This window comes from Scardinius erythrophthalmus (assembly GCF_964197995.2).
Source record: "Scardinius erythrophthalmus genome assembly, chromosome: 6".
In the NCBI taxonomy this organism is placed as follows: domain Eukaryota; kingdom Metazoa; phylum Chordata; class Actinopteri; order Cypriniformes; family Leuciscidae; genus Scardinius; species Scardinius erythrophthalmus.
The window spans coordinates 22,644,352-22,655,958 of record NC_138226.1 but is presented as its reverse complement, the minus strand read 5'-3'; the positions used below and the strand labels follow the sequence as shown (position 1 = coordinate 22,655,958).

Genomic DNA, 11,607 nt, shown 5'->3' with positions numbered 1-11,607 from the left:
TATTTACCGTGTGAAAGTTTCTAAACTGGCCGTAGAAGATAATCGCACATCTGCACACTCGCGACGCGCCTCTGGTTGAGCTGTGCAAGCGCGCGACGCATTCCGTAGAGATGGAGAATTCTAGTTTTGTCTCTTGCGAGCTCAAGAAGCATCCAATGAATGCGGTGGCTCCGCCCGACGTCAGGTGCACCTCTCCGAGAGAGAGAGAGAGAGAGAGAGAGAGAGAGAGAGAGAGAGAGAGAGAGAGAGAGAGAGCACTAAATATGCGCTCACTGTCCTCAGTCAATCACTTCATCTCACTCTCAAGACTACAAGACACTCCGCAAGTGAATTTACTAGCCTACTTTTTACTCACCTGGACGGATAGCCAATATATCATGGATTTGGTCTGAATCATCTTGTAAGCTGACAGGTAAACTTTTGTGAAACTGCCATAATCCTCACTGATATTTTATGTGATAATTTAAATTTTGACGTGTCAAATGGATAGTTCACCCAAAAATGAAATTCCTGTCATCATTTACTCATCCTCAAGTTGTTCCAAATATGTATGAGTTTTTTTTTTTTTTTTTCTTCTACTGAACACAAAAAAATATATATTTTGAAGAAAATAGGTAACTAAACAGTTGATGGACCCCATTGACTTCCATATATGGAGGGGGCACAACTGTTTGGTTACAAACATTCTTCAGAATATCTTCCGTTGTGATCAGCAGAACAAAGGCATTTTTACAGGTTTGGAACAACTTGAGGGTGAGTAAATGATGACAGAATTTTCATTTTTGGGTGAACTATCACTTTAAGCTCGACCAAATATAACCAAAGTTATATACCAAATGTGTGAAAACTTTTATTTTGAATGAACTGCAGTATGTGTTAGGCTAATTAATAAAGTATTGTATGTTATTAAATAAATAAGCATATGTTAATAAAAATAGGCTATTTGCAATCCAATATGTTGAGTCTTTTTGAAGACATGGAATTATAGTTTATATATAGCAGAAAAAAAAGTAGTTAACAAATTATTAAAAAACAGTGTGTCCTAGATTCTCAGTGTATTTTATTTGTCTGTGAGTATTTTTATCATCCAAAATGTAATTTTGAACTCAAAAGTTAACAGAAAAGTTGTCAATAAAACTGTGTAGGCTAAACAAGTTTATACACCTCCAAATATTTAAAAGTGTGGTTTTTTATTATTTATTTTAAAGCTATTAAAAACAGCTCCAGTTTGCGTGCCTAAACAAATGGTGAAAGGATTCAAAGTTGCTAATTCAAATGTTCTTTTTCTCTTTCTTTTTATTTAGGATCTGAGAGCAACAGTTGACAGGATGAGTTGGGGAGCACTTTATGCCCAGCTGGGAGGGGTGAATAAACACTCCACCAGCTTGGGAAAGATATGGCTGTCTGTCCTCTTCATCTTCCGCATTAGCATCCTTGTAATAGCCGCCGAGACGGTCTGGGGAGATGAGCAGTCCGACTTCACCTGTAACACACAGCAGCCCGGCTGCAAAAACGTCTGCTACGACCACTTCTTTCCAGTCTCACATATCCGTTTCTGGTGCCTGCAGCTCATCTTTGTGTCTACACCGGCTTTGCTGGTGGCTATGCATGTGGCGTACCGCAAACGCAACGTAAAGAAAGGCCTTTTGGCCAACCGTTCTGGCGGTGCAAAAGCGGATGACCTGGAAAGCCTGAAGAAGAGGCGTCTTCCCATCACTGGGCCGCTGTGGTGGACCTACACCTCCAGCCTGTTCTTCCGGCTCCTTTTCGAGGCCGGATTCATGTACGCATTGTATTATGTCTACGATGGGTTTCAGATGGCACGTCTTGTGAAGTGTGAGCAGTGGCCCTGTCCCAATAAAGTTGACTGCTTTATCTCACGGCCAACAGAGAAGACAGTCTTCACCATTTTCATGGTGGGATCTTCTGCCATCTGCATTGTGCTCAATGTGGCTGAACTGAGCTACTTGATCGTCAAGGCATTGCTGAGGTGCTCGGCCAGAACCAAGAGGCGGCGCGCCTTTGTACACCAAGATAAAATGTCCACAGAAAAGGCGCTCTTACAGAACGAAAAGAACACAAGGTTGCCGTCATCCGCTTCGGACTCCTCGACCAATAAGACTCTTTAAGTGACTCGATTCTACCATCATGGAGGATAATAGGCACGTAGATTACAGTGTTTTAACAGTATGTGATTTGTAGCTGTTTTTTGACAAGTTGCCCTGAGAACAGAACAAAGCTGCAGACCTGAGAGAGGTTTTCAAGCATGCTTCATTTAAAATCATACATTCCTTCCCAAAAGACGATTAGGGAGTATTACACTGCATTGACTGCAAAAATGTTGGGGTTGTTGACTTTTATTTTTCACGTTGCTCAGTAGCCTCAGTACTCTAATGGCATTAGAAAAGCCCAAGAGTGACTCCTAGTGGTCAAACAACATAAATGAAGTTTAGAGACCTTTGCACAAAATTGAGTGTCCTGTTTTTGAGGGATCATTTACTTTGTATTGCACATGCTTCTCTTTATTTGGACTTTTACATGATTGAATTTTGCTTTGTTTACTTATTTTTCATTTTTATTTAATAAAACCTACCCATCAGCAGTTTTAGACTAGACTTTTATGAACTAGACTATAATGTATAGAGCTGAGGGGGGCTTATGTTTTTATTTGTGATTGTTTTGGTAGGCTTGATTTAAATGCTCACAACAATGACAAGTCTGTTTAGTTTTAAGGCGTTTCACAATATCGTTGCATTGAAATCCCCGGTAGGAGTCATAACAGCTTACAGCAGTGACTTATTATTTAAGTTGAGACCAAATAAACTGTAGTCGCATGCATGAGAATGTTTACTAGTGGCGCGCCGCGTCTACTCTATGACACCATGTCAGTCAGTCTACGTGTTGACAGGTGAGAGCGCGCACGTGGATTCGCGCTTCGTCAACTGTCATGTTATCTTCCATTTAGTTTTTCTCCTCTGAGTAGGACTACAAGTCAGCGGTGAACAGTTTTGTTTTTAATGCTGTAATAACCGCTGGAATAGTTTCCACATGGTAGCTAAGCCTATTGATAGAATCTTCTGCTGTTTACGCAAGCTGAGACGATAATTTTTTTATCGTAAACTGGTTGTCAAATAAATAGGCCTACGTTTCTTTTTTATTTTGGCTAACAACTTAACTTTTATATGAATATCTTAATAAAAAACTACTTTGTAAATGTTTGATGTGTTTGTCAGTTTTGTGATTTTCACTGGTGGATTCTCTCAGGAAAACCAATGGAGGGCGGTGCATTTCCATTCTATTTTAGGCAAAGCCTGCTGCATGACTGGATACTTTCCCGTGCCAATAGCCTGCAAGAATTCCGGAATTTTTGACTGGAGACAAATTTTTATCTTTTTATGAATTTTTACTTCCACAAACCAGCTTTTAGTGATTGCTTTCTTTACTAATGTAATAGCCTAATTAAGTTTCAAAATTCCACACTCTACTATCACCCGGCGGCTATCACATCTTCAGTGGAGAATAATCAAGCACTAGCCTAGGCTATTACACGAGCAAGAATACAGTTTTGAACATTAGCACTGCTTTGATTCGGCCGCAGGTGATTTTACTGGATATTATGTTTTTAAGTGGGCTACCTAAATGTACATTTTTTGATTATTAATGATCATTTTACTCCGCCAACGAAAATAGTTCCACAGAAACAAAAGCAGAATCAACGTTCGAATATTAGCCTACCAATCAACGCATTGAACGCGGAGTGATACAAAAATTAAAAAGTCCCATTTTTGTTCTCAACACTCTTGCTCAATGATATTATTATTATTATAAAGTATAGGCTATTAATACTCTTTTTATAATAATTAGTATTATATTTCGATTCATCATTTTTAATGACAATATTCTGTGGCATAAAGTAAAATAAAGCACCTGTCTTCATCCTATAGACCTGAATAAAATCGTGTGTTCGAGTATAGTTAAGTTGGGGCGATGAGTTTACCCCAGTTGACAGGGGCGTGGCGTGCGCGCTGACTGGCCGATGACTTTCTGAACGCAGCACTCTTGCATGACCACTCAAAGTGACAGTAGCGATGGCTGGGAACGGGAGACAGCTGCGCTTGGTGAGACCCCGTCTCCACACTCGATTTGCCATGAAAAACTAGGTGTTCTACGAGAGTTTGGCCGCGGGTCTATGTGTGAAGAACTTTTGTGAATGAATAAGTTGGCCGGCCACTTTCAAAAGAGTTTGGTAAGCTGGCAGTGCTGCCAGGATTTGGGAACGGGGGGAGCGGGGAGGGCTCCTGCTGCCTTTGGGAGGTCTGTATGCTTTCAACGCACTCAAACTGTGGCACCAGTGGCCGCTGGATATTGCTTTCTTTAGATAAGTTTGCCTACTTGTCAAGGTATGCTTTAAGTTAGATGTACGGAATATTTTATCCTTTTACACCCCATATTAATTAATGTGACTTTTCGCTAGCTGGTAGGCCATCAACTTTGACTCCAATCTAACAGCTACAATCATTTAGACACATTTCAAGAAACCATCTGTTGATTGAGATGACCGGTATGAGCGCATAATCAGTGCAAAGAATAGAAAATCTGCCTCTCTACTGACAGTTTGACCTGAATGTACAGTGAGAACAGTGGATAATTACTATCATCCGTTAATTATATAACAGCAGCAGTTTGGAATTAAATGCTTAGCAGATAGATCAAAGACGATAAATATTAGTGATCATTATAAAATAACCACTTTAATATCAGTAATGAAAATGATAGCTCCCTTAGGAACCAAAAGATTTTTGGGGTGTAGTTGATCAAAATTATTAGCCATATCATACCAACAGTTTCTGGACTTAAAATGATTATTATCTATGGAACTAATATAAGGATTTAAAAAGATTTTTAAATAATCTTGTATGTGTTATTTTCTTCATTTTTTAACAAAAATTATATTTGCAGTTATATAAAGTTATCTACAAAGATAGATGTAAAATAAATTAATAAACAAATGTTTATTATTATTATTATTATGTAACTTGCACCTTCTCTTTCAGGGTCATAGACTTGGTTTAGAACCTTAGTCGATGGATTTGCCGCCCTCAATACAACATAATTTTAGTAAGTAAATTTAAAAAAAAAAAAAAATTTCTGCCTTTTGTATGTCTTTTGCTATTTCGGGGGTCTTTGTTTACAAGTGGCAATACTATCTCACCCTGGTTCTGTTCAATCTTGCTGTTTATTTGTGCTTATTATGATAAAGATAAATCTGTGTTGATCAAAATCCTGAAGTTATATCACGACACTCATTTCTGGATTCATCCATTTTTCAAAGCAGTTACAGCACCTACAGGGTGAAATCATGAATTGTACTGTTTTAGCTGACAATTATAATCATGTAAACATGATGAGTGTGGATTCACACTTAAAAAAGTGGCCTGGTATTGTCTCCATATTTCACTGCATTTTCCCCCTTGATGTCCTGAAATTGGCTCTGTCGGGGCTCTTCACACATCACTGTCCAGTCAACGCTTTCAACTGTTTTTGAACATTATAATGTCGATCTCAGCACATGCCTGCTGGGCAGTGAAGCGAACAGATGAGAGAGAAAGAGACTGTGTGTTGAGTGTGTTCAAAAAGTGTGTATGTGTGTGTGTGTCAGTGGCTGGAGAGAAAGCGAGCCATAGAGAGTTTGCTTACACTGTGCATGCCAGGTTCATAGCAGCCAGTTAGAGAGTTAAATAGCGAGGGGTCACGAAATCCATAAGTTTATGTCAAACTTTTTTGTCAATGTGATATTTGACAAGGCTGATTTGCTCGATTTTCCCAAACATCATTTGATGAATTTGTGCGAGGAACTGGCGAGTGCTTCATCAGGGCTTACAGTTCGGATCTTATGCAGAACCGTGACATGCTGTGTGAGTTCATGAGAGCTGAGCAAGTTTTTTTTTTTTTTTATAGGTTTATGTACTTTTAGCTGTGTCTGTGTGAACATACATTCACAGCACAGGCCTAGACAGACGTGAGAAGATCATATCCATATCATGTAAAGTGTAACATGTTATTTTGTTAACAGTTTAACTAGTTCTGATGAATCCTTTCTGTTCCCCTCTGTTTCCTTTTGCTCACCTGACTCCACTCTCTCTCTCTCTCTCTCTCTCTTTCTCTCTCTCTCTCCCCGTCTCTCGCTCTTGCTCTCGGCTGCAGACTGTACTTTCTCTCTAGGCTAGAAATCGTAAAGCATGGGTGACTGGAGCTTTCTTGGGCGGCTCTTGGAGAATGCACAGGAACACTCGACCGTGATCGGCAAAGTCTGGCTGACGGTACTCTTCATTTTTAGGATTCTAGTTTTGGGAGCGGCAGCCGAGGAGGTCTGGGGCGATGAGCAGTCGGACTTCACCTGCAACACGCAGCAGCCCGGCTGCGAGAACGTCTGCTACGACGAGGCCTTCCCCATCTCCCACATCCGCTTCTGGGTTCTCCAAATCATCTTCGTGTCCACGCCGACGCTCATCTACCTGGGCCACGTCCTGCACATTGTTCGTATGGAGGAGAAGCGGAAAGAGCGTGAGGAGGAGCTGCGAAAGGCCAGCCGGCTCCAGGAGGAGAAAGAACTCCTGTATAGAAACGGAGGGGGAGGGGAGGCCGGTGGACGGGGTGGGGGCGGCGGCGGCAAAAAGGAGAAGCCGCCAATCAGAGACGAGCACGGCAAAATCCGCATTAGAGGTGCCTTGTTGCGCACCTATGTGTTCAACATCATTTTCAAGACCCTGTTTGAAGTGGGGTTTATTTTAGGTCAGTATTTCCTCTATGGTTTCCAGTTGCGGCCCCTGTATAAGTGTGCGCGGTGGCCCTGCCCCAACACGGTGGACTGCTTCATTTCCCGGCCCACGGAAAAGACCATCTTCATCATATTTATGCTTGTGGTGGCTTGCGTGTCCCTTTTGCTGAATCTGTTAGAAATATATCACCTCGGATGGAAGAAGGTCAAACAGGGCATGACCAACGAGTTCGCGCCCGAGCGCGAGTCGCTGCCCGACGCGAACGAAGCGGAGCCCGAGTCTCCCAGAACTTCGCCTCCAACCCTCAGGTACCCGCCAGACTACACGGAGATGGCCGTGTGTGGCGGCGTGTTCCTCCAGCCCGTGTCGGCACCCTCCACGGCTGAGTTCAAGATGGACCCTCTGCGCGAGGAGCTCGAGGAGTCCTCACCTTTTTACATCAGCAACAACAACAACCACAGGCTGGCTGCCGAGCAGAACTGGGCCAACCTGGCCACCGAGCAGCAGACTCGGGAGATGAACGCCGCCTCCCCCTCCCCTTCCTCCTCGTCTCGCTCTTCCGATAATGGGCGGCAAGCCAAAGACGCCGCTCAGCTCGCTGACACCCCCACCTCCGGCGGCGGCGGTTTGAGCGCTGGGCCGGAGGAGGGGCACGTCACCACCACGGTGGAGATGCACGAGCCGCCCGTCATTTTCACTGACGCTCGACGACTGAGCAGGGCTAGTAAAGCCAGCAGCGCAAGAGCGAGGCCCGATGATCTGGCGGTGTAGTGGCTCTCCACCCCAAAGCGCAGGGTTTTGTGGACAAAACACAAAGAAATACACCAAAAAACAAGAGGAAGTGAGAGGCAGATTGCTGGAATGGAACAGTTAATTCCATTCATTAAGTGAGCGATGTAAAATCAAATCGCAAAGAGTTCAATCATCTCTTATGGGATTATGAAAGATGGCTGCTGAATGCTGGTTAGTGTAATGCAGTAGTTGAATGGAACAGCCAACCTGATGCAGGTATGCTATACCAGAATCTGGAGCGATTCACTGAAAAACGCCACTTAAATTAGTCTGACAAGGCCTTGAAGTAAGAATTAAAAGATTGCCAGTTCATTTAATCAGTTCAGTTTAGTTAGTACATTGTATCCAAGTCTCATGATAAAAACAAAGGCACCAAACATAAAATGTTTGCAGTGCAATAAAACAGGTTACAAACAAAACTACGTTTTAAAGACCATCTATGGTTTAGATGAGTAGACAGTTATCATGTACTATATTTTATTTTATTTATTTTTGAAGCCTGGAATAGAACATGCTAGAAATTAGAAAAAAATCAGTTGATGTTGTCAAATTCATAAACACTCATCTTGAAACATTTGAAAAATGTTCTCTTTGTTTTTCCAGCATCTGTCTCTACATTTCCTCACTCTAAAGAGAAATCAAAGTGTTGGGGAAGAAAAAAAGCACATTGCCTGATGAAAGTGGCATACTTTAATGCATAACAGAAAAAAAGGTCATCCATACATGAAAAAATGAACATAATACTGAGGCAAGTGACATATATAGATAACTGTTGTACTACTGAATGGTGCAGTTTTAATTCATATAGCTTGTTTATTCTCTGGACCACGTTTCTTTTTTCTTTTTTTTCAATCCCATGATCTGAAGTTCACATCCTGCTCCTCTTTTGGATTTGAGAGTTTTGATATATATGACCATCTTGCCATCAGGAATACAAGATCACTTTTGAAGTAGTTAATCTGAGGAGGGGAGTACTAACTCTCATTACATGTGACATTTAAAATCCTATATATCGAAAAGTTTGAGCATTTTTATTTCTAAAAATGTAAGCAATTGGTTGAGAATGAGTACAAAAATCGTCATCAAAAGCATTGCTTTTCTGTAGTCAGTTTGTGGTTGCCAAAAAGTAGTTACTTCAAAATGGACATAAAAAGATGCTGCAAGTGTCTTATGCTGATATGAAGTTAACCCCCCTTCCAAACCCTTTTTTTTTTCTCCTCTTTGTTGGTCCAGTTTCAGGTTACTGTGAGGCCCTCATTTTACTACTGCTGTTGCATAGAACATGCCTTCGGTACACATACTGTAACAACATGACAGCACAACATGATTAATTTTTTTCTTGAGACCCATTTAAAAACAATGTACAATGCTTTCATTATCAGGTATAGACTTCGGCAATCCGTTTAAAGAGACAGACAGCCCTGAAATAGAAAGAGGTGCATTGCTTCATCACACAGAGACTGTGCAGGTTTGTCCTTAGGACAGAATTACTTTTGCTTTTATCAGATCACAGTATTTACAGATGTATGTTATTTATTTTCCGCTGTTTTAATGTATCCAAAAACCAAAGTGTGTTATTTTGTCATTTTTTGGTTCTTAAAGTTTACATTTTAGTAAATAGTTGAAGATTTGCACATTTAGGCAAAAAACACTGTTCAATAATTCTTACATTGATAGAAAGGAGGAAATATTTTTTGATCCTTAAAGGAAAATGTCTTAATGGTAAAAGTCGTTGTGTTGATGGCAGTATTATTCCACTTAAATAACATCAAATGTAATTTATAAAACAGCACTTGTAGAGTTTAAGAAATATGCACGTTTCCCATGTTTTATTTTAGGACTGTTGTGGTGGCCTGAAAGGACCGCAGGAAATTTGAACATTGTGGATTATAGCATTTCATCGATTCTGAATTTGAATTGGCCAGCCAGCCAGCTCTTTCCTATCTCGATCCGTTTGTAGTGTACTTAGTTGCAGCCCATTATTCTCAGATAACGCTCATTTCTTGAACTGATTTTCTCAAGCAGAGCTGATTATTCTGACCAATCAGGGAAATGAACCACCTACATATGCTCAGAACAGCAGCCTGTTTCGATGCTGTCTTAAGAGAAGTGCCTTGTGTATTCAATTTTATAAGAACAAGTTGATGTAAATGTTCATTTACCTCAAATGTTTACAAAGCTGTTACTAAATAAACTTTTTGTACCATAAATGTAGGCTACTCTGACCTTTTCATTTGTAAACGGCAGGCTTCAAAACTCACGTTTAATGTTACTGATGTTGAGTGCTCTCAAGTGCAGGCCTGCTCACTAAAAAGGCTTGGTCAGATCAAGGCTTGGACTGAAAAGATCAAGGCAGAAACTTTCACAGAACTATGAGATTAGTTAGGTTAGCACCTAATTAAGTTCATTTTGTCAGTTTTAACCAACCCTGAATTTAATTCGACAGTTTAGAAGGTAATGTCTCAAATCCTCATCTCTGCATTTATGCAATTTAATGCAATTCAGGCCAAAATCATAAAGAGCAACCCCATACTGAGAAACTAATCTGCAGCAAGTCTGAGCACATCTCAACCAAAAAACTTGCACTCGTTGACCTCTGACCTTTATGCTTATCAGTCCTCCACTCCAGATTCCTCCAGGGGAAGTGAGAATGGGACTGAATGATGAGGGACACTAATGACACATCACCCCCACGATCCACACAGTCCAAAACCATGCAGGCCATATTTGATTATTACTCAGAGTGTTCCCAGAAGTTCCCACGTGCAATTTTCATGTTGCCAAATAAATGTTTACTCAAACTGACCCTTTGCAAAGACCCGCGGGGGCCTTAGGGGGTTAGTTACTGTATGCAGTGAAAAATACATCGGAAGGAGCAAAGAAGGCACGTACAATGTGCCGACAGACAAGATAGAGCAGATTACTTTTGATATGATGCAACAAATCAGCTTTCAAATTTTGTCATGTTTTTAAGAAATTCAAACAATAAATAGTAAATAAACATAAGTGAACATCAGAAGGTCCAAGTCCACTGACGTTAATCTACTAACTCACCTGTCTTATGTTTGCCGTTATGATTGGTCAGACTGCCCGTCAATCAAACTCCCAGTGAAGGGTGAATTGTATTTGTGTTCCCATTTGATCCTGTCGCCCCACTTTTGTTCTGTGTGTGTCAGATAAATGCTGCTCTGTTTTGTTCGCAATCTGAAAGTAAAAAAGTACAAATGTTGCCCCTTTAAGTAGCTTTAATATATTCAGCTGTTTGTTAGCAATGTAGCTATAAGGTAATACCTAGATTGAACTGTCCGTTAGCATTCCCATTCATCTCAGTTGTTTGGAGCTTACACATATCCAACCTGGCATAACTTTTTAGTATTATTTAGCTGGTCATGTGATCTCAAAAACTCAATGAAGGGACTCCCTTTTAAAGAATTCCCAACACTACACATAAACAACAATAACATGCAGAAAATCCGAATCCTAATTGAGACACTAAAATAATTATTTGCCTGTTTGGCGTTTTACTTTAGTCGGAATTGAAATAATTATGAGCTAGAAGCTCTAACTTTGACAGGCTGCTGCATCATTACACATTACAGCCTACAAAAAAATGACAGGATTGCTCAAAAAGAGGGGTTTGGCTTGGAATGAAGGGAATACTGGATCAGAGGAAACTTGTCCATGAGAAGAAGCCGGAAGACTGAGGAAAATGTATAAAGAACAAGGAAAGCAGATTTGATCCATCCTCTTTAAAAAAAAAAATCTATGGCTAGTCAAACTTGACAACAATTAATTGACATTAATTTATAAACTATGAATATCAAATTAAATATAAAAAAATAAATCTTTTAAAATATAATAGTTTTCACTCTGTCAGCCATAAATCAGCACTGTAAAAAATATTAAATCATGAAAGTTGTAATGTCTTTTATTCCTTATTGTAATGGATATCCAAGTGAAACTTGATCAGGAATTGATTGGATGGTTGTGTTTTGCTATTGCTGTGATGTCATTTGAGTGACAGGTTGATCCCGCC

At 40.4% G+C, this 11,607-nt stretch overlaps 2 protein-coding genes across 8 annotated transcripts; both read left to right on the top strand.

Annotated features, from left to right (window-relative positions):
* Positions 1-1,328: 1,328 nt before the first annotated feature.
* gjb8 (gap junction protein beta 8) lies at positions 1,329-2,129 on the top strand (the record flags this gene model as incomplete). Its single annotated transcript, XM_081367375.1, has 1 exon — positions 1,329-2,129. The coding sequence occupies one exon, from the start codon at positions 1,329-1,331 to the stop codon at positions 2,127-2,129; it is 801 nt and encodes a 266-aa protein (XP_081223501.1).
* A 1,926-nt stretch (positions 2,130-4,055) lies between these two features.
* On the top strand, positions 4,056-9,778 carry gja3 (gap junction protein, alpha 3). Of its 7 annotated transcripts, none has more exons than XR_014030292.1 (4): positions 4,056-4,118; positions 5,055-5,118; positions 6,205-7,787; positions 8,175-9,778. XR_014030292.1 is itself a non-coding variant. In XM_081367628.1 (3 exons), exon 3 carries the CDS (start codon positions 6,240-6,242, stop codon positions 7,548-7,550), a length of 1,311 nt encoding a protein of 436 aa, XP_081223754.1. In that variant the 5' UTR covers positions 4,056-4,400; positions 5,055-5,118; positions 6,205-6,239; the 3' UTR covers positions 7,551-9,778. The 7 variants fall into 7 exon arrangements, 5 of the variants coding, with proteins under 5 accessions (XP_081223754.1, XP_081223757.1, XP_081223755.1 ...); XR_014030293.1 differs by having other exon boundaries at positions 4,056-4,400; XM_081367628.1 differs by having other exon boundaries at positions 4,056-4,400; positions 6,205-9,778.
* The last annotated feature ends 1,829 nt before the right edge of the window (positions 9,779-11,607 follow it).

Coding starts and splice junctions, on each gene's coding strand:
- gja3 (XM_081367628.1), top strand. CDS start 6,240: ATGGGTGACTGGAGCTTTCTTGGGCGGCTCTTGGAGAATGCACAGGAA.